Source organism: Saimiri boliviensis, chromosome 12 (genome assembly GCF_048565385.1).
Source record: "Saimiri boliviensis isolate mSaiBol1 chromosome 12, mSaiBol1.pri, whole genome shotgun sequence".
Taxonomy (NCBI): Eukaryota; Metazoa; Chordata; class Mammalia; order Primates; family Cebidae; genus Saimiri; species Saimiri boliviensis.
In genome coordinates this window covers 59,201,132-59,227,010 of record NC_133460.1, presented here as the reverse complement: position 1 = coordinate 59,227,010, position 25,879 = coordinate 59,201,132, and the positions used below count along the sequence as shown (strand labels likewise).

Genomic DNA, 25,879 nt, shown 5'->3' with positions numbered 1-25,879 from the left:
CCTGGGAAACATAGGGAGACCCCCGGCCCCTGCAATCTCTACAAAAAAAAAAAAAAAATCTGTTGGGTGTGGTAGCATCCACCTGTAAGCCCAGTTACTTGGGAGGCTGAGCCAGAACAGGAGTTTGCAGCTGCAGTGCGCCACGACTGGGCCACTAACTCAACTCCAGCCTGGGTGATGCAGCCAGATCCTGTACCTAAAGAAAAAACTCAGGCCCACCCAGACTGCTCTACTGGAATCTTGAGAGCTGCAAATCATTGATTTTCAGCACAGATGATTTTGCCCACCCCTGACACTGACTTGAACAAACACCAGCATAATTTCTAGCAGCTCAAGGCCATGTCTGAGGGATGGCCCAGGCCTCCTTGGGTGCCTGCCTAGGGAAGCTCAAGGCTGCCAAAAGAATTTACCATTTGTTCCATCCAATGCAGATCACAGCCTTTTTAAAATTGATTTTAGGTTTTGGGGTGCATGTGAAGAACATGCAAGACTGTTGCATAGGTACACACATGGCAGTGTGGTTTGCTGCCTTCCTCCCATTCATCTATATCTGGCATTTCTCCCCATGCTGTCCCTCTCCTATTTTCCCCCAGCAGACCCCAGTGTGTGATGCTCCCCTCCGTGTCCACGTGTTCTCATTGTTCAACACCCACCTATGAGTGAGCATATGCGGTGCTTGATTTTCTGTTCTTGTGTCAGTTTGCTGAGAATGATGGTTTCCAGGTTCATCCATGTCCCTACAAAGGAGACGAACTCATTGTTTCTGATGGCTGCATAATATTCCATGGCGTATATGTGCCACATTTTCCCTGTCCAGTCTGTCATCAATGGGCATTTGGGTTGGTTCCAGGTCTTTGTTATTGTAAACTGGATCACAGCCTTCTAACCCCCTCGTCTTTTTTTGAGGAGTCATGTTCTGTTGCCCAGGCTGTAATGCAGTCATGCGATCTCAGCTCACTGCAACCTCTGCCTCCTGGGTTCAAGCAGTTCTACCACCTCTGTCTCCTAAGCAGCTGGGAGTACAGGTGTGCATCACCATGCCCGGCTAACTTTTGTGTTTTTTAGTACAGATGGGGTTTCACCATGTTGGCCAGGCTGCTCTTGAACTCCTGACCTCACATGATCCAACCACAATGCTGGGATTATAGACATGAGCCACGGACCGAGCGCCTCCCTCTTATTAGAGGGCTTACTTCATAAAATTTACAATTGTAAATCTTTTCTGACCCTCTGAGAGATACCAATGTATCTTCTGCAGCACAGAAAGAATGTGTCTTTCTTTTTCTGGGAGCCATCCCTTTGTCATGTAATTATCAGGAATGATAAGGCTTGACTCCTGGTCTCTGTGGGAAGCTAGTATCCTAACTTCGATAAACTTGTGAGTTAGTAGACACAGATAGCCTAATCACATTGACCAACCTCCTTACCAGCTTTTTGTAATTTTCCACTTCCCCAGTTCTATTTGAACCTCCTTCCTCCCACTTTAAAATTCCATCACCTCTGCACAGATTGGAGCTAAGCTCAGTTCTATGCTGAGGGCTCTCTCCTTCTGCAGTAGTTACTGAGTAAAATCTGTCATTACTGCCTTTAGTGTTCAGCTTTTTAAGTCTATTTTAATAAGGTCCTTTAAGTCTCCATTTTAATAAGGTCATAAACAGCCCTGAATGGTGGGAAAAAATTATGCCCATTTTACCAATGAGAGAGTTATATCTTTGCTTAAGATCACACTGGTAAACTAGAAATTGAACATGCTTCATGACTCAATCCAGGGCTCTTTCCAAAATACATGCTAATCAGAAAGGGAAGGCCACACTGCACATGAGGACCCAGGGGAAGAAAGTTGGTGAGAGCGCTCACAAAAAACCAAAAAGGTTTCTCTTGAGGCATCTCCATTGGTGCAATGCCCTCTCAGGTTTTTTTTGTTTTTGTTTTTGTTTTTTGACACGGAATCTCACTCTGTCGCCCAAGCTAGAGTACAGTGGTATGATCTTGGCTCACTGCAACCTCTGCCTCCTGGGTTGAAGCGATTCTCCTGCCTCAGCCTCCTGAGTAGCTGGGATTACAGGTGTGCACCACCACACCCATCTAATACTTCGTATTTCTAGTAGAGATGGGGTTTCACTATGTTGGCCAAGCCAGTCTTGAACTCCTGACCTCAAGTGATCCATCCATCTCGGCTTTGAAAGTACTGGGATTACAGGCGTGAACCACCACACTCAACCTCAGGTTCTTCTTTAGTTGCAAGAGAACTGTTTCAGCATCAAGTGTCTTAGGTATTAAAGTTGTAAGTTTAGGTACTGAGTTATCCTATCGGTAGCTGGAGTCCCAGGGATGACAGGTACCAATCGTGTGCAAGTTATCAAAGGCTGTGGTCTCAAAAGCTGCAGAAGCCCAGCCCTTCATGGGCCTGTACACACCCCGTGCAGCCACTACTACGTGAAGTCAGATGCAGGCATGGTCTTAGTGGGTCTTAGTCCTGAACCACTCACCCCTAACTCACTCTGCAAACTCATTCCCGATGTTCACCTACTTTCCCAGCTTTACCTCCAACGTCGGCATCCATTCTTGCTTTCCGGGGTAAACACTGACTCCCTTCTCCTCCTAGCTGGGCCGGTCCTCTGGGTAAACACTATTTCCTATTTCCACCTCCACATTTCTACTCCTGGGCCAGTTTGATGCCTTGATGTACCCGAGCTCCCTGGTAGCTCTTGCTGATCTCACTCAAACTTACATAACAAAATTCAAACACAGAAGATTACGAAATTAAGTTATATTTCATCCTCTTTCTGTCTTTTTTTTTTTCCTGATTTGTCACGTTGGGCTAAAGATCAAGAGAAAAAGAGTCACCAATTTTAAACACCAAAGTCATTCCTCTAGGAAAGACAGCAAAATTACTAACATGAATGATGGGATGAATTTTTCTGGTCATTTTCGAACCACTTAGATTACTATAACCAGAGGAATTCCCCCAGGCACTTTACCCCTCAGCCATGGAAAATGCTGATTTTTTTACTTTCAGCCAGCATTATGGTAAATATATATTTATTATTAGTTTTATCAGAAATGCTTATACATACAGGTGATTTCTGATGCATAATTTTATTAAAGCCAGAGATGGTCATTTCTTCTACAGAAACAAATCTCTGAGGTTAGAATGGAAGACAATAAAATGAGAGATTCCACTTAATAATTTACCTTTGTCAAACTATCCCAGAGCATGCCAATTCTATTATATGGAAGTATTACTTTGACATTATGAATCAAATTATTAACAGAAAACACAGAAGCCAAAAAACCTTAAATTCTGTAATCTTCAAGTCAATCATCTCTTTTCTTAGGTTTTTGAAGACCCGAAAAGAAAAATAATTTCAAACACCAGCATTCAAACACCATACACATTTGTAATCAGGCACAGCATTTTTTTTTTTTTTTTTTTTTTGTGATGGAGTCTCAGTCACCCAGGCTGGAGTGCAGTGGCCTGATCTTGGCTCACTGCAACCTCTACCTCCCAGGTTCAAGTGATTCTCCTACCTCAGCCTCCCGAGTAGCTGGGACTACAGGTGCACGCCACTACGCCTGGCTGGTTTTTTATTTTTAGTAGAGACAGGGTTTTGCCAAGTTGCCCAAGCTGGTCTCGAACTCCTGATCTCAAGTGACCTTCCCACCTCGGCCTCCCAAAGTGCTAGGATTACAGGCGTGAGCCACCACGCCCAGCCCAGCAGTCAATTTTAAGTTTCTTATTTTCCAGGTTTTAGCTTAATAATTCTCATTACTTTTTTAGATTTCTGTCAGTTTTGTTTTGGGGCTATTTTGCCTTACTGGACCGAAACAGAGTATTAAAATACATTCATCATCAATACTAAGAATAGAGTGTAAGTGGGTTTCTCACTCCTGAGGGACACAAGTGGAAACAACACATCCCATGAACACAGGTGAATGTCCCTGGTTATCCCTGAGCTGGGCAGTTTCACACAATCATTTTTTCTCTGAGGCCAAAGTCTGTGGTTTGATCATCTTAGCAGCTTCCAGAACAGAAAGTAGGTTTACTTTGTCTCCAAATTCTTTTTCTCGGTGCTCGAGAAGAACGCCCTAAAAGGAAACAAGAGGTAATGTCAGTCTTCATTCTAAGTCATTCGTTCATCAGACAGACATCGAGGCCAGCTGTCTGTCAAGCCTTGTGCTTGAACAGCAAAGAACACAGATCCAAATATGGCCCGGCTCCTGCCCTCAAGGAGTTCAGTCTTTGGGGAAGATAGATTAAGGAGGGCCACATCTATCTGTCCTGTACCAGCAGCTCTCTGGAAGCAGGAAGTCAGGAGTGACTAAGGATGACAAGGGCAATCAGGGAAGGGCTCACAGATGATAAAGCATGGAGGGGAACCAGGATGTCTACAGGTAGAGATGCAGGTAAAAGAATGTTACCAGGTGAAGAGAAAAAAAATGAAGCTGACATAGAAAGGCCCCAAGGTGCGGAAGTGGAGTTCAGAGATTAGACTTTGGAAGGCACTGAATGATCATCTAAAAGGGAGACTCTCTTTTTCCTTTAGTCTTCCTAAGAAACTGGAAGCCACTCTCTTCTCATATAGTGAAGAAAAATGCACTAAGACAAAGGATTCCCCAAAGTTACCTAAAGTCGAAGGTGGTAAAAGAGAAAAAATAACATGTTTGAGATCAGCATCAAGGAATCCTTGTTAGAGTTCTTTGATCCCTTACATCTTAAAAAGAAAATCTGTAAATATGCTGTGTCATTATTTATAAAGACTTAAAAGTCCCACCACACTGTGGTGATTACAGAGAAGCAGATCAGAAAATTATATTTACTTGCTCAATAAACCACAATACAGACATTACAAATACTAAGAATAGGCCGGGTGTGATGGCTCATGCCTGTAACCCCAGCACTTTGGGTGGCCAAGGCAGGTGGATCACCTGAGGTCAGGAGTTTGTGACCAGCCTAGCCAATATAGTGAAAACCCATCTCCATTAAAAATATAAAAATTAGGCCGGGTGCGGTGGCTCAAGCCTGATCCCAGCACTTTGGGAGGCCGAGGCGTGTGGATCACAAGGTCAAGAGATTGAGACCATCCTGGTCAACATGGTGAAACCCCGTCTCTACTAAAAATACAAAAAATTAGCTGGGCATGGTAGTGCGTGCCTGTAATCCCAGCTACTCAGGAGGCTGAGGCAGGAGAATTGTCTGAACCCAGGAGGCGGAGGTTGCGGTGAGCCGAGATCGCGCCATTGCACTCCAGCCTGGGTAACAAGAGCGAAACTCCGTCTCAAAAAAAATAAAATAAAAAAAAAATAAAAATTAGCTGGGCGTGGTGGCAGGGGCCTGTAATCCTAGCTACTGGGGAGGCTGAGGCAGGAGAATCACTTGAACCTGGGAGGCGGAGTTTGCAGTGAGCCAAGATTGCGCCATTGCAGTCCAGCCTGGGCAACGAGCAAAACTTCATCTCAAAAAGGAAAAAAAAGGAAATCTCACCACCCCCAATTTTAGACTACAAAAGCTCTATACCCAAGAAGAACTGAGGTAAATCCTGAAACTCAGCTAGCCAGTTAACGTTCCACCTGGGAGAATGAAGGCCAGGAGCTCCAGGGAATACCAATAAAGTTAAACAACACACCTAGCAACATCAGAAATGTGCCAGCAGGGCCCCTGAGCACCAGATGAGTCATCGCCAGGCAAGAAAAGGCTGGCAGGCATGCCCACCCCTGCCCCAGAGGCCATGAGAAGGCAGAGGCGAGTAGGTGAAAGAACCCCACTATGCCAGAGTAGGAAGAGGATGGGCAACCCTTTGGGGAAGTGGCCTGCCCAAGCATAAGGACATCAGGAAGGGGTGGCTGGGAACCACCTCCAAGGAGAGGCTAGGGGCAGGGCAGGGAAGGGTCCCAGGAGTTCAGTAGATTTGAGTTCCTAAGTTTCAGTTCCATTGTACCACTTAGCTGTGTCTTTGCCTGAGTTATTTTAAATCTCTAGGCCCCCTACTGTATATGTAGATGGGAATAAAAACACCTAACACCCAAAATTGGTTGTGAGGAAGACGTAAAATCATGTACATGAGCATGTAGAACAAGACAGGCACTCAGTGGCAACCGTTATTACTAAGACATTTTGACAGATTTACCAGAAAATTAGCAAATAGGTTTATGTTACATCAGATACCAATTTATTCTAAATTCTAATACTGTCAAGTGAATCAGTTGCCAAGCTGTAAAATGAAAACCTAAGAAATAAAGCCTAAACTTGAAGGATTTCTATTCCCTTTTATTCCTCGCAAATTGGGAAGAGTATGTAATTATCAACATAAATAGTGAGATCCAGCAATGCAGATAAACCCCATCTTTCTACAGAAAGAAAACACTTTCTACAGAAAGAAAACACTTTCTACACGTTAATGTTACATCCAAGGTTGACAGAGACAGGCCTAGAACTCAGGTACCAGCTTCCAGGTCCTTCTCCCATATCCTTCCCTCATCTACTTTTTGAGACGGAGTCTCACTCTGTCACCTAGGCTGGAGTGTGGTGGCACAATCTCAGCTCACTGCAGCCTCTGCCTCCTGGGTTCAAGTGATTCTCCTGCCTCAGCCTCCCAAGTAGCTGGGACTACAGAAGCATACCACTACACCTGGCTAATTTTTTAACTTTTTCTTTAGTAGAGATGGGATTTTGCCATGTTGGCCAGGCTAGTCTGGTCTCGAACTCCTGGCCTCAAGTGATCCACCTGCCTCAGCCTCCCAAAGTGCTGGGGTTACAGGCATGAGCCATGGTGCCCAGCCCCCTCATCCACTTTGCCCCATCCCTGCTACACATCTTCCTGGCCTCTGCTGACACTACCCTCCAGGGCAGGGGGAACCACCATGGCTCAAGGCTGTCTATACTCTGACACGAACAACTGCCCACCTGGCTCTTGGGCCTACAGAGACCCCATGCCTCCTTTCCACACCTTCCCCTAGGGCCCCATGCTGCTTCTGGAGCTTCACAACCAGAACTACAATAATAGCCTGCTTGCAGAGGAGTCAGATACCTTTCCTAGGCCAGCCCTGACACCAAGACCCCCACAGGGAAAAGCATCGTCTTCCTGCCACCTCCTTGTTACATCCCATAATTAGGCCTGGTTCTATTCCTTCCTTCCTTCCTTCCTTCTCAGTTTTTTTTTTTTTTCTGCCATCCATCCACAGTGGCCTGGAATACTGCAAGGGAGTAAATTCATAAACAGAATAAAACTATGCTTCTGTTCAAGCACAGAAAACAAACTTCAAGTCAGCAAACCTGGGCTCAGCCCCCAAATCGCTGCCAGTGGGGGCTGTGCTCTTTGTGCAATTGCTCATCCCTTCTCAGTTCTAAGTTCCTTGTCTGCAAAATGATCAAACTGTCTCATGGTGTTACTGTAATGAGGGAGCAGAGTCAAGTATGAGGTACTAGCAGAGAAAGATGTGTGATACACAACAACTGTCTTCCCTTGCCTTCTTCATGTTCCCTGGCCTGCTAGAAAGAAGGCTAGGAGACCCTAAACAGGGAAAGTCAACCCCCACTCCAGCCTCTGGTTGGGGTCTCAGGCTCACAGACACAGGCACCTACAGACCCAGACCCACAAGTAAATACCAAGAACTTACCTGCTTTCCTGATCCCACCACAAAAACTCCCCCGAGGACGAAGCCTTCTCCTTCCAGGTTTCCAGAGAAGCCTCCATTCCAGGCTCGGAAGAAGTTGTACCACACTCCCAGACGGATAAATCCCATAAACATCATCTTCCGCCTTTGTGGACCATAGAACTTTTTCTATGGAGTGAGAAAGACAGATCCCATATGAGTAGTCTACATGCCTGCCTTCCCCAGGGAAAGGCTCCCGACCAGGCATTGGTTCTCAGGCAAAGACTCAAGGCCTGCTGGCTCGTCTTCTCTCCCACCCAATACACATACCACCCCCACCCAGGTTCACTCTTTTTTTCTGTTTTTTGTTTTCTATTTTTTGAGATGGAGTCTTGCTCTTTCATCCAGGCTGGAGTGCAAATGACGCAATCTTGGCTTTCTGCAATCTCTGCCTCCTAGGTTCAAGTGATTCTCCTGCCTCAGCCTCCCAAGTAGGTGGAATTATAAATGCCCTCCAGCAGGCCTGGCTAATTTTGGAATTTTTTGCAGAAATGGGCTTTTACCACCTTGGCCAGGCTGGTCTCAAACTCCTGACCTCAAGTGACCTGCCCACCTTGGCCTCCCAAAGTGCTGGGATTACAGGCATGAGCCCCACCATGCCCAGCCCATCCAGGTCCACTCTCAACTGCCCAAGGAAACAGAACCCTGCTGAGTCCAGTTTCTGACCTCAAGGTAGACCCAACTTAGGGAGACACCTGTAGCTTTCAATTCTGACTCTAACTTCTCACTAGTCTTGCACCTAACAGGATGGTAACAGGGCTACATTCTGCAGAGGTGGGAGCAGAAGAGAAAGAAATAAATGAATTAAGGGACAGGGTGTAGGGCTTGTGCTAGGCCCCCAACAGTGGAGAATCCTGTTGAAGTTTCAGCTATTTCCTACTCTCCTAGTTCACACTGCAGGAAAGGCTCAAATAATACATATGCTCAACTTACAATGGGGTTATGTCCCTATAAAACCATCATAAGTTGAAATATCTTATATCGAAATGCATTTAAGGCACCTAACCTAACATCATAGCTTAGCCTAGACTACCTTAAACATGCTCAGAACATTCTCATTAATTTATAGTTGAGTAAAATCATTTAACACAAGCCTATTTTATAATGAAGTGGTGAATAACTCATGTAGTTTACTGAATATTGAATGTGAAAAACAAAATGGCTATATGGGTTCTTGAAGAAATGTAGGAATTAAATGCCTACCACTTCCACACCATTATAAAGTTGAAAGACCGTAAGTCAAACCATCAGAGGGTCAGGGACTGTCTGTAATTGAGAGGACAGCTTTAAAATGTCTGATCATGCCCTGCTCCGGAGGTTGAAAAATGCCTTGCAAGTTGAGGGCAGCTGAAGGGGAAGCCAGCCTCCAGCTCCAGGCCAGACATACCTGGGCCGCCTGACTCTCCACAGCTGAGCACAATCCCCAGCCGTCTGTGTCTAAAAGGTGCCCAGCACACGCACCTTTTCATCCAGGAAGATTTCTCCTTTGAAATAAGGCTGGAAATCCTTCACTTCAGTCTTGATGTGCTCCTTTACCACTGCATAGAGAGGGACGCCAAGCTCATCCAACTTGGGTTTCAGGGAGGACAGATCCGCAGCTTCCTGTGGATGACATAGGGGTTCAGGGACGTCTGTCCCAGTTGCCTCTGGGCCTCCACACAGAGTGCTGGGTTCCCTCTGCAGCCCAGGCTTCTTGTCTTCTCCAGTGGGAAGCAGAGATGAGCCTCCTGTTATAGCTGTCCTGACCAGAGCTTGGGAGCAGCCATACCCAAACACTCCTGCCCACAATGCTTCCCTCCTACCTCATCTCCCAACCCCTTCCATGCACTAGACCAAACTAACACAAGGGCCCAGCAGACACACGCTCCTTTCGCCATAACCTTCCTTTCTCTCTTCAGCTCAGCCCTACACTCTGGAAAGGTATCCCTGTTCTAGAAAGATATCCCTGGCTAGTCCACCCTGGAGAAAAGCCCTGCTTCTCTGTGCATATCCTTTCTTCCCTGTTCGGTGACATTTTCTGTACTGAGTCTGCCTGTTATCACTAAGTTGAGTGTTGTCTCTTAGATTCCCAAATGTTTCTAATAGTTAGAAACTATGTCTTCCATTTCCTGGAACCCTCAGTGCCTAGAACATGGCTGGATATAAAATAGGTGCTAACTACCAGGTGGGAAGATTTGAAGGGGGACAATGGGGCGAATGCAGCTGAGCTGAGAGACACCCTTGACCCTCAGAAACTGTATGCTAGATGAATGAAGGAAACTGCATGAGTCACGGTGAAGCTCAACATGAAGAACTCAATCCTTTCTTCACATTTGGTGTCAGAATTAAAGAATCAGCAGGAAATCCTTTTAAATGCAGTCTACTCATCTCCAATACAAATAAGGTGTTGCAACTACATTTAATTTTTCATTTATTTTCTAGAGTAAGAAAAAGGACAACTAATGAGGCAGAATTGATTACATTTATCAAGAACTTCAGTGAATGGCAAATTTTGCCCTAGAACAGAAGACTACAGTGTATGATATAATCGAAAACCACCTGCTTGTGACATGAAAGGTCATTTGTCTGTTTTTGAGATGGAGTCTCGCTCTGTTGCCCATGCTGTTCCCCCATGCTAGAGTGCAGTGGCACAATCTCAGCTCACTGCAGCCTCTAACTCCTGGGTTCAAGTGATTCTCATGCCTCAGCCTCCTGAGTAACTGGGATTACAGGTGCATGCCACCATGCCTGGCTAATTTTTTTTTTATTTTCAGTAGAGACAGGGTTTCACCAGGCTGGTCTTGAACTCCTAACCTCAAGTGATCTACCTGCCTTGGCCTCCCAAGGTGCTGGGAATACAGGTGCAAGCCACCGCACCTGGCCTTTTTTTTCTTTTTGAGAGTCTTGCTCTGTCGCCCAGCTACAGTGGCACAATCATAGTTCATTGTAGCCCTAACCTCCTGGGCTCAAGCAATCTTCCTGCCTCAGCCTCCCAAGAAGCTGGGACTATAGGTGCACACCACTATGCCTGGCTTTTTTTTTTTTTTTGTGGAGACAGGGTCTTGCTATGTTGCCTACGATCATCTCAAACTCCTGGACTCAAGTGATCTTCCCACCTCAGCCTCCCAAAGTGCTGGGATTATAGGTGTGAGCCACAGCACCTGGCTGAGATGAAAGGCCCTACGTACTTTTCCCGGCTCTTTATTCCTGGTATGGCACTACACAAAGTCATGACATGTAAACTGAGTCACTGCCTACTATTTGGGCCACTCAAAATAACTCAAGACTATACCATCCACCCATCTTTTTGGAAATGTAAGTTTCCACTAAATGTTCTATGAGAGCACAGACCAGTACAGAGGGAAACAGGTTATAATTAGGGAGAGCTGTTGCTCTTGGAAACTTCTGGGTTTTAATGGACCTGAAAAATCCAGTCAAAACAGGCTTCCATGCTGCTGCTGACTTACCAGCCATTGCTGACTTAAAAACAGAGGAAGGGGCCATAAGCCAATGTACATAGGTGGCCTCTAGCAGCTGAAAAAGGCAAAAGAAATGGATTCTCCCCCACAGCCTTCAGAAGGAATGCAACCAGATTCCGCTTTGGAATTCTGACCTTCAGAACTACAAGACAAATTTGTGCCGGTTAAAGCCATTCAGTTTGAGGTAATTTGTGATGGCAATAGGAAATTAATTAATACATCTCCCCGATCAGTGTGGCTTTGTTACAACCTCTGTACCTGTTCCCTCCTCTGTAGTGAAAATAATAAAATGAAAGTGATACAACAAGCTCTATTTCCGAGGGCTGTGGTGAGGACCCACTGAGATAGCAGCCACACAGTGCCCCGGGGGCAGGGTACTGCAGGCATCACATGCATCCAGCAGCGCAAGAGGGTTCCTCACCAGCCCAACCACACAAGCACAGACCAAGCATGCAGAGATCAGCAAGGCTGAAAGGCAATGCCTCAGGGTCAGGGAGGGGAACCAGGGGAATGAGGATGACAATTTGTACAGGGCCACAGCCACTGCTTGAGATGCAAAGTTGTCTCAAGAGCAGGAGGACTGTCATTCCCAGTTTTCTCCCAGGCAGGGCAGTAATTTCAGAATCTGGGTCTTCTGCCTCTGACTGACTTTGTGACTACAAACAGGCCACTAACCACTCTGGTCCTCAGTTTTCCCACCTACAAAGGGGCAAGGCTAGACCCAAGTATTTGCAATGTTTCTTCTGACACTAGCATTTTGTGTTTCAACAATCACAGATCCTGCCTTCCACGGATAAGCTCCCTCACTTACAAACAGAGGATGATGTCTTCCCTTCGAGAGGCCAACCTGGAGACTACCCAGTCAGTGAGGTCTAACTTTCAACAAACTCTCATGCCAAATGCACTACTAGCATGACTGAAATCTCACTAAGCTACAGATTCAATGCCGAGAACATACAGCAAGGAGGGTCGAGCTAACATTTGTGTGGCTCTCCGCTGTCCACGATGGACTCTAGGGGCTCCCCAAGAAGAGGGAGACAGGCAAGTCTGCTCTAACAGGCAACCTTGAAGTGCTTCCTCAGACATTGCAGCTTTATCACAGGGAGGGGCTGACCACAGCTGAATCAGGTTCAATCCAGGCACCTCCCATGTCTGTGCTGAGCATCAGGAGCAAGGAATTGGACCTGGTTGTTGCCCTTGATTAAATGGGAAGATGGTCCAGGACTCAGAAGGTACAGCACAGGGTGAAAGGCCTGGGAATACTAAGGGAAAGTCAGATGTGTTGCTAACCCCAGTAGGAGACTCTGAGTTGGTTAAAAAAAACAGAAATGGAGCACAAATCAAAAAATACCTAGAGCAAACAGCAGAACAGAACAGTGTGGGTAAAAGGCTAAAGCTGGCCCTTGGATCTGGCTGGAAAGCACTGGCCCCTACTTGCCAGGATCTTTTTCTCTGAATAGATCCTCATCGGCACTCACCTCTCGACAGAGGAAACAGCCTGGCCTCCGCACAGCCATAATCACAGCTCCATTTTTTTCCCATAGTTCCTTTGCTTTCAAAGTCCTTGGTTCTAAGGCAGAAAAAAATGAAATTCAGTATCTCCTCCCAGCCCACTCCTCATCACTAAGCAGCTCATGAACCACACAAAGTCCAGCCGAGGTCAAAAACCAGAGCTAACAGAGGCCCTGGGCAGGCATTTCACATGTGGGAAAAGATACACACAAAACACAGACAAACGGAACAGTCACCTTCCTAAGTTAATCAAGCTTAACAATCCTATTCTATGCCCAGCCGGTCCCTCCCACCATAAACATCCTTTTTCCAACCTGAACATTCAAAAGTGGGACATTTCTGGGAAAAATGGCTATTTCGTCTATTGTCGATGTCATCAGATACTGTAAAATAATCCTTTAGGGCAGAAACATGGCCCGAGCTGAAAAGGTCTCAAATTTTTAACCTAAATATGTTAATATTATGAACAGAGGAGGATAGAAGATGCTTAGCAGTAAAACGCTTTGGGGTAGTACAATACTGTAGTTCAAACCCAGCTCTAAGGTCCGAGTAAGTTTGAATCTAGCTGCGTAACCCTGGGCAAGTTATTTTTGCTCTTTGAATCTCAGCTTCCTCATTTGTAAAATGCAAATATCTCGAAGCTCCACTTTAGGCTACCGGGCATATTGAAAGATGACTATGAAAGTGCTCACCACAGTGTTTGGTAATAGAGTTAGTAAGGGCTCAATAAATATGAGCCCTTAGGCCGGGCGCGGTGGTTCAAGCCTGTAATCCCAGCACTTTGGGAGGCCGAGGCGGGTGGATCACGAGGTCAAGAGATTGAGACCATCCTGGTCAACATGGTGAAACCCCGTCTCTACTAAAAATACAAAAAATTAGCTGGGCATAGTGGTGCGTGCCTGTAATCCCAGCTACTCAGGAGGCTGAGGCAGGAGAATTGCCTGAGCCCGGGAGGCGGAGGTTGCAGTGAGCCGAGATCGCGCCATTGCACTCCAGCCTGGGTAACAAGAGTGAAACTCCGTCTCAAAAAAAAAAAAAAAAAAATGAGCCCTTATTATTTTAGTATTTCCCAGAGGGATCCATGTTCCTGTGGAATGTTATGTGGAAAAAAAAGGTGGGGTCAGGTGGGTGAGAGGGTGGGGAGAAGAGTCTATAATCAAGTAAGACTGGAAAACTGTGAGTTGAACAAAGCTTAACAGAGCTCTCTTAGTATCTTACTAAGGTGACCTACTATGAATCTGCACAATCTCCTGCCTTCCTTTGGCAAGCTGCCTTACTTACTGAACAGATGATGAGGACTTCCACCTAGGGGGGCTGACACAGTGACCACGCCATCAATAAGACCTTCACCACTCAGACTCTCTTGCCACACCACTGGCATGACTGAAATCCCACCAAGCTACAGCTCTAACACTGAGAGCACAGAGCAAGGAAGCAGAACTAACACATGTAAGTGTGTGGCTCTCGGCTGTCTCTGATGCACTCTTGGGGTCCCCCAGCAGAGGGGGACAGGCAGGTCTGCTCTAACAGGTGACCCTGAAGTCCTTGAAGTGCTTCTTCAGACACCCTGGCTTCATCACAGGGAGGGGCCGACCATGCCCAAATCAGCAGCAATCCAGACGCCTCATTCTAATAAGCATCTATCTGTGCCCAGCATCAGGAGAGTGGAATTGGATAAATGGTGTCTCTCACACTTATTCACTCAGGAACTGCTTTTAGTTTGATAATCCCACAAGCCTGAAATTCCTCAGAATATACTCTGGTAGGGCTGGTTCAGCAAAAGATTGTAATTACTACTAAATACTATGGAGCAATTTCTCATTATAGTTATAGAGACAACAACAGAGAATGAAAACTGCTTTTGATAAGAAAAACTAAAATGTAAAATAGCACCTACGCCAAGCACAACTATGTACTAATATGTACCATGGAAAGGAACATGCCAAAATAAAAATAATTACTGTGTTAGGGTAATAGAATTACTGCCAGTTTAAAAAGAGTTATTAAATTTTTCCTAATGTTGTTATATTATCTTTTCAATTAAAAAAGGAGAGAGTTCAGAAAGAAAACAGTAAGTACGCCTGTATCCCAGCTCCTCGAGAAAATACTGAGACCTGAAGGGTCACCACTTACCCTTCTCCAGTGTGTTCAGGTCAATGTCCTCCAGGTACTCCAGTGCCGCTTTCTGGGGCTTGGACAGAAACATGTCTGTGTTGGCCAGCAGCAGTGCCAAGGCAGCAGCCCCCAGGGCTCCCGCACCAATGGACCACATCCCCATGGTGAAGAAACTTGGGTCCTGGAGGAAAGACATTTCTGGAGATTGAGAGGAAGGAAGAAGGCGTTACTGCTCCCACAGGGTAGCTGGAATTTCATCTCCCAGGCAAGGCTCTGGCAGGACAGCCAACCAGGGGTCAGGACAGGGGAGGGGAGCAGCAGCGTCAGAGGCGAGACTGACTGGACAAGGGCTGCTAAGCACCTGCTGCCACCAGAACTTGGGGCTGCAGCACACACATGGAGGTTTCTGCACCACGGAGCTCACCAGGGCTTCAGGAGTGAGGACAAAGGACAGCCTTCGCAAACGCTTCCCTTGCTGCTCTCTCTCCTCATGCTCCAGGTTGCAGCCCCCAGCTCTACAGAGCTGTGCCGGGCTACATTCCCTGTGGGCAGACTACTTCCTCGTTCCCCTTCTCATCAATGCCCGATTCTCCCTCACAATCCAGGTGGCTCAGCTATCGCCTCCCTGGGTAGGGGCGGCTTTCTCTTCTGTGATCAGAGGATACTTAGGACACCAATCACACTGTTCTGTTCCCCTGTCTTCTTTCCTCTTTAGTTTGAGGACCCTCCAGAAATAGGGACCATATCCTACTCATCAAGGCCCCAGCCAGTGCCTAGCAGGGCCTCATTAATGGTAGGCAGGCAGTAATTCCTCCCAACTGAGAAGAGCTTTAGAAACAAAACAGGTTTATAGTAAAAACAAACAAACAAAACACAAATACAGAGAATACATGAAACCACTGTCGATAAGAAAGCAAACATTCTCTGAAGTACCACCTACTGAAGGCCACTGTTAAACACTGGTATGTAATCTGATGTTTTTCTCCCGCGAACAGAACTACACAGATGTCTGCCAGACAAATGCAGGCACTGTATCAGAAAGAGGAGGTCCTATGGCATCTGCCTCAGAGGAGGCTGGGCAAAAGATGGCTGCATAAGGTCCCTGCAACTGAAATGGAGCTCCAGGCAGGTTCTGTCAGAATTCAGCCTTGTTCCCAGCTTCTGTCTGCATGCCTCACTGAGGATCCCTCCAGCTAGGAAGACTTGGGCCTCTGGGTGGGAGCTCCTGGAAGCAGCCCACAAGGTAACCCCTCTAGCCTTCCTTCTCCCACAACCACTTACAGTATATATTTTTCCATTTGGTCCTCACACCATCCTGAGCTCTGGCATATACTGGTGCCTTCCTCCATAAGTACTAGCCTGCTTCTGCATGCTTAGATCACTGGGGATAAGCCAGGCAGTGGGGGAGGTAATTGTGTGGCCCACCACACCCCACTCCATCGAACCTCTGACTCGACTCTCCCCTGTAGGACTTGTGGCCGGGAGAGGATGTCGCCAAAGGATCAGGAAAGGCCCCGGAAATCCGAATGTCACTGCCAAGGGTGGGGGCTGTGAGGGGTGCACTGCATGAGATGGGAATGGGAGTGACCCGGTGGTGACTTTGGGAGGAAAAGGTAGTCCAAACTAGCATTGAAGCCACCTGAAATTCATATTTAAGACATAAAAGAGGCATTCATAAAAAAGAATGAAATCATAGCCTTTGCAGCAACAAGGATGGAGATGGAGACCATTATCCTAAGTGAATTAACCCAGAAACAGAAAATCAGATACCACATGTTCTACTTACAAGTGGGAGCTAATCAATGAGTACAGATGGACATAAAGATGGAAATAACAGACACTGGGGACTCCCGAAGAGGGGAAGGTGGAAGGCAGGGAGGGGAGGGGTGAAAATTACCTATCAGGTATAAGGTTCACTATTTGGATAACGGGTACACCAGAAGCCCAGTCTCCATCACTACACGGTATACCCATGTAACAAATATGAAGATGTACCCCATGAACCTAAAATGTGTTGTTGTTTTTTTTTTAAAGGAGTAAGAGAGAACCTTGGTTGAATGTGGTGGCTCATGCCTGTAATCCGAGCATTATGGGAGGTTGAGGCAGGAGGGCTGCTGGAGCTCAGGAGTTTGAAACAAGCTTGTACAACATGGCACAACCCTGTCTATAAAAAATTACCAGCCAGGCGTGGTGGCTCACTCCTGTAATACCAGCACTTTGGGAGGCTGAGGCAGGTGGATCATCAGGTCAGGAATTCAACACCAACCTGGCCAATACGGTGAAACCCTGTCTCTACTAAAAATACAAAAATTAGCTGGGTGTGGTGGTGGGTGCCCGTAGTCCCAGCTACTCAGGAGGCTGAGGCAGAAGAATGGCTTGAACCCAGGAGGCAGAGGTTGCAGTGAGCCGAGATTGCACCACTGCACTCCAGCATGGATGACAGAGTGAGACTCCATCTCAAAAAAAAAAAAAAAAAAAAATTAGCCAGACATGGTGATACATGCCTGTGGGTCCAGCTACCTGGGAGGCTGAGGTAGGAGGATCACTTTAGCCCAGGACTCCAGCCTAGGTGACAGAGTGAGACCTTGTCTTTTTTTTTTTTTTTTTTAAAGAAGAAGAGAAGTTCCAGGTAAGGGGGGGTAACCAAATAAAAACAACATCTAAGAAAGAGGAATTTGGCATCTTTATACTTGGGAAGGGGAAAATCGGTATGTGTGTGTTGGGGAAGGAGGTGCTGCTACGGTGTGTCTGACATGAGAGAACTGCGCTGAGAGAGAAGTTTCTTATTACCCACTCCTCAAAACGTAACCCATAAAGGGCACCATCTAGAAATGCAGAATCTCAACCCCCACCTTAGAATTAAGGAATCTTACACTGCCTTTTAGTCAGACCGGCAGGCAATTTCATAAGCACATTAAAATGTGAGCAGCATTGTCTTAGAGCAAAGAATTTAGGACTTCCTGCTTGGTCGCCAATCAGCTGCCAGAATAAAGTCAAGTCACGAGGGCAGTCTCGCTTTGGGCAGCTGGGCCCCCCTGCCATGACCCTGAGAACAGCCACATTACAGAAAGGCACACATCTCTACCCCTCTGCCGGCAATATCCTACTTCATTTTGTGCTTCATGACTCAGAGGCAGCTTCCCTGATGTTCTGCCAGCCCCCTACTTCCAGCCTCTCACTTCCACCCCCAAGAGGTGTTGATTCACCCCCTCCTCAGTCCCGCGCCCAAACATCACCCACGATCCTTTTGATGTGCCTGACATACTGGTTTGGACCTGTCAGATTTCTCTCTTTTGGCGACATCCCGAAGTGTATCTCTGAATCTCTCATGCCTAGCTCAATGCACATCTGGTATACAGCAGGCTCACCACCAGTGTATGATGGAATGAATTCAATAAAACTGAATGTCAAAGACAATGGCTTATGGACAGCCAAAGTTCTTGGGACAAGCAGGAAAGAACCTGTCACAGGCCTGCTTCCAATTCTTTAATGTGGCAAAGTTGTGCATTACTGGATTATAGTTCGCAGCACAATTAGGAGGAAAACCACAGCTCTTGTTTGCTTGCCATAAACGAGAGATTCCCCAGAGCCTGGAACAATTTCTGTACCTTAATGTACTTCCAAAATGTTCCTGGATTTATGACTCGTATGACTCAGGAGCACACGGAATGGCCTCTGATCACAGATTTGATGGCATTTCTGCGTCAGGATACAAAAACCAGCTTACATCTACCCCACAAATGGACTCTGGCTCCTGGGACACATCAGTGCATTCAGAAAGTCCAGGGCCCCTCACAGTCAGCTCCACATTCTTCCAACACACCCCTGCTACACTCAGAGGCAAACAGCCTCTACCTTCCCACTGCCCAGTGATGGGTGTTTGACATGTCTGCTCCTGAGCACAACTCAACTAGACTCAACATTTATTTCCAAATATTTATTCAGCACTGACCCGTTCAATAAATGGCGATTTGGGAGGACATGAAATGATACATAGTCCTCAAGAAAATATGAGCCTGGTATACAAATCACAAAAAATCAAGTGAAAAGGTGAGGCAGCCTGGGGAAGGTATGGGCATGAGGCTATGGTGGTGCAGGAATGAGAGCCAATCTGGGTAGCCACAAAAATACCCAGAAAGAAGTGGCTTTGGAGCCAGTGTAGGACACAGGAGGCAGCAAGGACAGGTTAGGCTGGGACGGAGCCAGCTAAGCTGGGAGACAGCAGGCTGACTAGGGCAGGTGTCAGTGTTGAAGTCACCCTGAGAACTCAAACTTCTGGGTTCCAAAGACCCCCATCTCTGTATCTCAAGTTCAAAGGCTGGGTATAAGATCTTGACCTCAAAACCCCCAGAACTGCTGTTCTCTAGCCTCACACTGTGATCCTGAAAGTGTGAGCAGAGAATCAGCCCTCTGGGGCAGTGGACCACATCCTCAGGCACTGAAGCACCATGCTGAGAGTGTTATCAGGACCAGTGGTGAGCGTCAGGCCTCTCCATGGACAGACTGCAGCCAGTGGGCCTGTAGCAGCCCACTCTTGTGCCATAGAAAAATAGAGAAAATTCAGTTCCGGGAGTATCTGGAGAGGACACAGGCCTAGCCTCTTATCCAAGTCCCCTGGGCTACAAAGCAACTCCCATCCTGGCATGTCTTGAAGCTTATGCTACTGTGAGTTGCTGCACTGTGAGCAGACCCTGAATTCTGAAATCACAATTACTCTCACCCACAAAAAAGGACAAAGGAACTTCAACTTCTAAACAGAACAATGCACCTTTTTTTTTTTTTTAAGAGATGTAGTCTCGCTCTGTCGCCCAGGCTAGAGTGCAGTGGCGCCATCTTGACTCACTGTAATCTCCGCCTCCTGGGTTCTAGCAATTCTCCTGCCTCAGCCTCCTGAGTAGCTGGGACTATAGGTGCACACTGCTGTCCCTAGCTAATTTTTTGTATTTTAGTAGAGATAGGGTTTCACCATGTTGCCCAGACTGGTCTTGAACTCCTGAGCTCAGGCAATCCACCTGCCTAGGCCTCCCAAGTGCTAGGATTACAAGCATGAACCACTGCACCCAGCCAGAACAATGCATTTTCACGTGGGCCTCTAAGATTGCAGGGGTATGGAGGCCAGCAATCGTCCATACTTATGCAGTCAGTGGTCTTAGAAGCCAGTCAGTAACGGCCTAATTTTATTCACTGAACAGTTTTGTGATGCAGAGATTTTCCCGTTTAGCCGCTAACACAGGTTCAGAGAAGTTCAGTAACTTCCCCTGTGTCACAGAGCCAGCAGGCAGTGGTATTACAACCCGGATCCGAGTCAACAGGGATAGGACTCCAAAGCTTGAAAGACCAACTTTCCTCCCGACACATTCAGAAGTGGGTTTACATCTGCTGTAATTGTTGATTCACACACACACACACACGCACACACACAGAGAGAGAGAGAGAGAGAGAGAGAGAGAGAGAGAGAGAGAGAGAGAAAGAAGTGGGTCCTGGAGATCCAAGAGTATGATTCCCTTTGTCTGAAAAAGAATGCTTTTTTAATCACCTTATTTTTTTTAGTCATCGTGTACCGTCAAACCATATTTACGCTAAAGGAAATTTACCATACACCAGATGTTCCTTCTCTTTCCTCCCCCTTTCTATCCCCCCACTTCCATTCAGGAAAGGGTCAGTTTTTCTGAAACAGAATAGCAGGGTTGTTTACAGAAGAGCCAGCCCCACCTGACACAGCTACAGCATTCAGTTCCCCACTGCTGGGCTTATCTGATCCACCCTCTCCTACAGAAGGTGAAGCAGGATAAGGCCACAAACAAACAACAGCTGTGGCAGCTCAGAGTGGCAGCTCTGATCTGAACACGAGGGCAAGAGGAAGACCCAGTGGGGGTCCCTAGGCTAAGCTGAGTCAGCTCCTCCCCAGGCCCCATTTTTCTCAACTCCATGAGGAGGTTCCTAATGATCCCCAGTGACATCCGATAAGTCTAACAAAAAGAGGTCACTTTGGAGTCAGAACATTCTAGGTTCCTCAACATTGCCCCCCGCTTCCCCAGTTTCAGTATCCAGCTTTGAGACCCTGCCTCTTCCCTACACAAGGCACCTCCCCTCCTCACATGATCTCTAACCCTAACCTTGGACAGCTCAAACCTGGAAACGAGGCACTCACCATCCACGGTGTCCACACCTCTGCTTCTCCTGACAAAGCAGCATACCCAGGGGCGGGCAGGCGGGCCTGGGCGGGCAGCAGGGGGAGGGCTGGAGGCGGGACTAGGCCCCTAAGTTCAGTCACTCCACAGGCAGGACCAGGCCACCCAGAAACCCTGGGGCTCCTTCAGCTGCCAACAGTCTCCAGAAAACATCTAAATGGAAGGCTGCCAAGGCCCCCTAGCCCTCCAAAAAGTTGAGCAAAGCTTTGAGTCATTTGCAGTCATGCAGATTATAACGTTTCCCAAGTGCCGACAGACTCCTTCTCTGCTATCCAGTGCGGGCTAAAGAAGCAAAGCCCGTAACACAGCCCACATGTCACGTTAGTGGAAATAAAAGAAGACATCCCGTTCCCTGTGGCTCCTTATGCAGCCTGTTCCCTTGACCCATTCCTCGCCCCAGCCCTGGAAAGTCAGCTGGCGCCTGAGGCCCCTCACCTGCTTTCCCTCCCTTTTCTGCCACGTCAGTGGCTTCCCTCAACCCACACTCCCTTCCTGGGTGACTTCTCCTACTTCAGCACTTCACCCACCACTTTGGTAATGACTTCCAAGTCCCTATTGCTGTTCCTGACCCAAAGTTTCCACTTGGGGTTTTTGTAGTATCTCTGTTGTACCATGTCCAAAACTAAAGTTGATTTCTCTGCTGGAGTTCCCTGGCTCAGTGGATGACACAAGCATCCAGTTAACTGCTCAAGCCAGAAACTGGGGGGATGGGGATGTCACATTTGACCCTTCATTTGCCTGGATCTCATCTGTATAGACAAAGGAAGGATCTTGAAATTCTATGAGGTTGTCTCAGCTCTGACATCCAAAGATTCTAAAGAACCATGTGATGGCAACTACAGGGATCTGATGTCCAGAAAGCCATGGGGACCCCTGCCACCACCGTTCTCCTGCTGGGTGCGCACATTCACACAGCCTCCTTCCCAGGGCCTAACTCCCAACTGTTCCAGGAGCTGCCACTGGGCAGGAACTGATGAAGTCTTAATGAAACAAAAGTATCAGCACTGGGTGGGTTAATTCATGTCTGAAACAAGTAGAGACAGCATCATATTCTAACATCAAGGGTACACCTGCCTAGGCCAGCCCCACCCAGGGAATCCTCCCTCTTCTGAATGAGCTGGCCTAAGGCAGAGACAGGCGAGAAGCAAGAAAGGATGCTGAGGGAGACAAAAAACAGTGCACATGAGCTTCCTTGCCTCAGGCCCTCAGTGAACAGGCTTGAACGGAGGCTTCATCTTTCTCCTCTGGTCTCCTCTCCTTCCCTCAAAGCTTTAATTCAGCTCCTCTTTTACTGTGCAAATGAAGAAACTAAGGCTCAGAGAAGAGGCTGGCTAGTCCAAGGTCACATGGGCAGGGCAGGTTGTCAGGGGCTGCACTGGGACTCAGGTCTGGGTCTCCCAACTTCCACTCCATGACTGTCTATCCTGCCTTGGACACTCTGGGTCCTGGGCAGCCAGCCACAGGCCAGTGGCCTCTGATGCTGGAACAGCATGGGAGTCTGGGCTTAGGAAGTACGCCCCTGCAGGTCTTGAAGCCTGTTCACTAGCCTCAGGCAAGCTAGGAGCAAGACTGCGCCTAAACAAGACTGGGAAATCTGCTGCCCGGAGAGAACATCAGCCTCTCCCAAGCCCAATCCTTGGTAAGCAGTTTATAATCTGAAGCCAAATGTCTTCTTAAGAGTCTCATTGCCTAGTCTCAGATGAAAAGCCATTCTGCTCCTCTCCTCCCCATAGTAACAAGACTGTCCATTCTTGTCTAGCAGACTGATGATGCAGGCACACAGGGCCTTATGAGCAACAGATATCCTTCCACCTATCCTTGTCTTCAAACACCGCAAGACTAGTCACTTTCAATGAGCTCTCACCTATCTGCCTCAGTCTCCAACACTCAGCTCTGCTCCTTGGGGTGTGTGTCTGCCTGGTTCTGGCCCAGCCCTATTCTCAAATGCCAGATTCAGAAACCTCTGAATAGATGGTGAAAGCAGAACAAGAGGACACAATCAGCTACTGTGAAACCCTGAGATACAGCCAAGAGTGAGGAATGCGGGGGCTGGAAAGGATCTTTTCCTCTAAGTCATGCTCAAGCTGCAGGGCCTCCCCAAAACACAAGCCATTCTACTCTCATTTGCACAGTCTCCTGTCTGGGCTCAGAACAGCAGCTCCATCAAGTTATACGGGTGTGTGGATAGGAAGACAAGGGCAACACCACAGAAAACCATGGGCTAAAAGCCAAAAGATGCTGTTTTTTTCTCTCTTTGAGAATTCATCTCATCCCTCTGAATCTCAGTGTCTTCTTAAAAACAAGGGCACTTTAAAGAGTTGTCATAAAGAATATACAAGAGCAGCAATGTGCAATGCAGCAACGCACTAGAGAACTGCAAAGCAGCATTACCTATCTCTTCTTTGCAGGGCTCAGATTCACTCACACCCCTATGAAGACAGGCCTTCTGAAGTAGGACGGACACGAATTCTGAACTTCTGCAGCTGTGTCACTGCAGGCCTGCTTTCTGGTGAACGCTTGAGATCTGTTGGGAACACGCTTGTCTCAGCCCCTCTGGCCAGCACTCTACTCCTGCAGCAACCAGCGCTGCCTCCTGCACTAGCAGCACCACAGAAGGCAAAGGTCCAGCTGTAATTTCCCTGTGCCAGAGGTCACTGAGCTCAGAGGTGAGGCTGGCTCCCTGCACAGCACCTCGGGATGGTTCTTGCCACACAAGCCTCAGCAGAAGACGACTTGGAGCTTCTGCTCAACATTTCACAAAGAGGCAAGAACCCAACTAGCAGGATAGATGCCTTATTTCTTAGGAACAGAGCCTGGGGCTTGAGCCACAGAGTTCCAGTCCTATCCAAAGTTTCTGAGCAGCATTTAAATGACACAAAATGATGAGACGATTATCAGAAATGTCTTTTGTACCCCTTCAGGAGTAACATAGAAGGTCTCAACTAAATGGTATGCCCTTATAAAAGAGAGGGACATAGGAAAGACCGCACCAAGAATACCTAAGATGTAACTTTACTTCTTGCAAGCCTTATAAACCTGGACGAGGAACTGTTTCACATCAGTAAAATGGCAATGATTCCTTTATTACCTTCTACAGAGTTGCAAGAATCAAAGGATTAAATGTACAGGAGGTGCCCTGTGAAGTACGGTACAAAAAGTGCAATAAATACAACGTATAATTTTTCCTCATTTCTAGAACAACGATTGCCCTCAAAACGTTATTTGTACACAAAATGGAGAGTTTTCTGATGAATGAGTATGGTAAGGAGTCGGGGTCTGCTGTCGGAATCTCAATTCTCATTCTTCAAAGCTGGGCCCACCACGCAGGAGCACTGGAGACTATTCAAGCTGACTCCTTCACAATGCTTTTCATAACAAATCCTGATTATTTTCTTTTTAAAAAAATCACCTGCCGGGTTCAAAGGAAAATACATTAAAATAAAACGAAAAAACCGAAGCTGAGTTCTGGGTTGTTGGGCTGTAGAGACAGCATGGCGTAGTAAGGAAAAGAGGCGCAAGAGCAGCTGTGAATCCTGGTCCGGCCATGGACTCCCGGGTGCTCCCTTCCCACAGCCCTGGCCCTCCTGAGCGTCAAGTTCCCTTCCTTGGCCTCTAACGATCTCCACCTGCGCCTTCACCGCCCGCTCCAGCAACAACCTTGGGGGCAGCCTGTTCAATGGGTACCTTGCTCATTTCCAGAACTGAGCAGGGCTGTGAAATTTACAACTGGGCTCCACCCAATTTAAAGACGGGCCGTTGTGACCCCTGGGAAAGAGGGGGAACAGGTGCCACCGAGACGCCGAACAAAGCTAGAAAACGCGCCCTCTTAAAAGACACGACCCTAAACGGACACAGGGGCGAGGACGGCCAGGTCCGCACCTCCGGCTAGCCGCTACGCCCCCGGGGCCACGCTCCAGGGCAGAGCCCTCTTCTCCGTTCTTCGTCCCAACAATTCGCGAAGGTTGGAGCCACCTGCGTTACTCAGGCTTGGGGGCGGGGACGAAGAGGACCCTAGCCTGCCGCAGCAGCGCCCCGCCCCGCCCCGCCCCGCCCCCGCCCCCGCCCCCGCCTCGGGTCTCCGAAGTCCGTGCGCGGGGTTTTTCCACCCGCAGCCGCGCGGGGCGGGGGGGCGTCGTCCCCCGAGAGAGCGCCGGCGCCGTGGCGGCTCCTAGGGGACCTGGCGCGGACCCGAGGGGCGCGCCTCACCAGCCCGGCACCCATCCTACCGCGCGCCGCCGGTTCTGCCCTGCCTCAGTTTCCCCACCTACGCCGCAGCAAGCCCCGCCTACGGACATCACGTGCTTCGCGGAGCCGGTAGCGCAGCACCTACCCGCAGTGCCGCCCTCCTGCCGGCCTTCTCCCGCCCCGACGCCCGGGCGCTGAGGGCCAAACCGCTGGGCCCCGAGGGTCCCAGGGGCGGGCGCCGCGCCTGCGCAGCTTCGCGCCTGCGCTTCCTCGCGCGCCGCCACGTGACCTCCCCCCCCCCCGCCTCCGTGGGAGGAGCTCCGGACCGTCCCCGCCTCGCCGACCTCGGGGCCGCGGTCTCCCAGCCTGGGTGGCGCTCGAACGTGTCCCCCACCGACCGTTCTGCGCACAGCGCTCGGTCGGTTCACTCCTCGAGTCCGCGAACCGAGGTCCCGACGCGTTCTTTAAGGCGCTGCGTGGGGCAAAAGAAGGCGCTGGACTCCACTCTTGGAGTCTGGAAGCACCTGCCCTGCCGCCGAGGCGGGCCAGCTTCCCTCCACTCTTCGGACCCACGCACTCCGAAGAGCCCCTTCATGCTGTGTGTACCGATTCAGAATTGCCAGCCTCTATCCTACACCCACGTCCCCTTTCAGAGCCACAAAAATTCTGGCTCTGGGGCAGAGAACGACGAGAGCAGCCTGCGGACTCCGAGCGACGCTGGAGCGAGTTTGTCACACGTCCGCCCGTTCACTTACTGCTCGTTTT

General features: G+C 48.3%; 1 protein-coding gene across 4 annotated transcripts; it reads right to left on the bottom strand.

Moving 5' to 3' along the window:
• Positions 1–3,025: 3,025 nt before the first annotated feature.
• On the bottom strand, positions 3,026–25,402 carry PRXL2A (peroxiredoxin like 2A). Of its 4 annotated transcripts, none has more exons than XM_039478429.2 (6): positions 25,260–25,402; positions 14,757–14,919; positions 12,590–12,681; positions 9,115–9,255; positions 7,618–7,782; positions 3,026–4,089 (listed from the first exon to the last, which is right to left on the bottom strand). In XM_039478429.2, the coding sequence occupies exons 2-6, from the start codon at positions 14,899–14,901 to the stop codon at positions 3,976–3,978; spliced, it is 657 nt and encodes a 218-aa protein (XP_039334363.1). In that variant the 5' UTR covers positions 14,902–14,919; positions 25,260–25,402; the 3' UTR covers positions 3,026–3,975. The 4 variants fall into 4 exon arrangements, with proteins under 4 accessions (XP_039334363.1, XP_039334362.1, XP_003942600.1 ...); XM_039478428.2 differs by having other exon boundaries at positions 14,757–14,936; positions 25,260–25,342; XM_003942551.4 differs by lacking the exon at positions 25,260–25,402 and adding an exon at positions 20,890–24,338 and having other exon boundaries at positions 14,757–14,936.
• Between the last annotated feature and the right edge of the window lie 477 nt (positions 25,403–25,879).

Bases quoted from the DNA above. Each gene is read 5' to 3' on its own strand.
- PRXL2A (XM_039478428.2), bottom strand. From the start codon at position 14,934: ATGTCTTTCCTCCAGGACCCAAGTTTCTTCACCATGGGGATGTGGTCC. The intron at 9,256-12,589 runs GTGAGTGCCGAT...TGTCATCCACAG, and splicing joins GCTGTTTCCTCTGTCGAGAG to GAAGCTGCGGATCTGTCCTC. The intron at 4,090-7,617 runs GTAAGTTCTTGG...GTTTCCTTTTAG, and splicing joins TGGTGGGATCAGGAAAGCAG to GGCGTTCTTCTCGAGCACCG.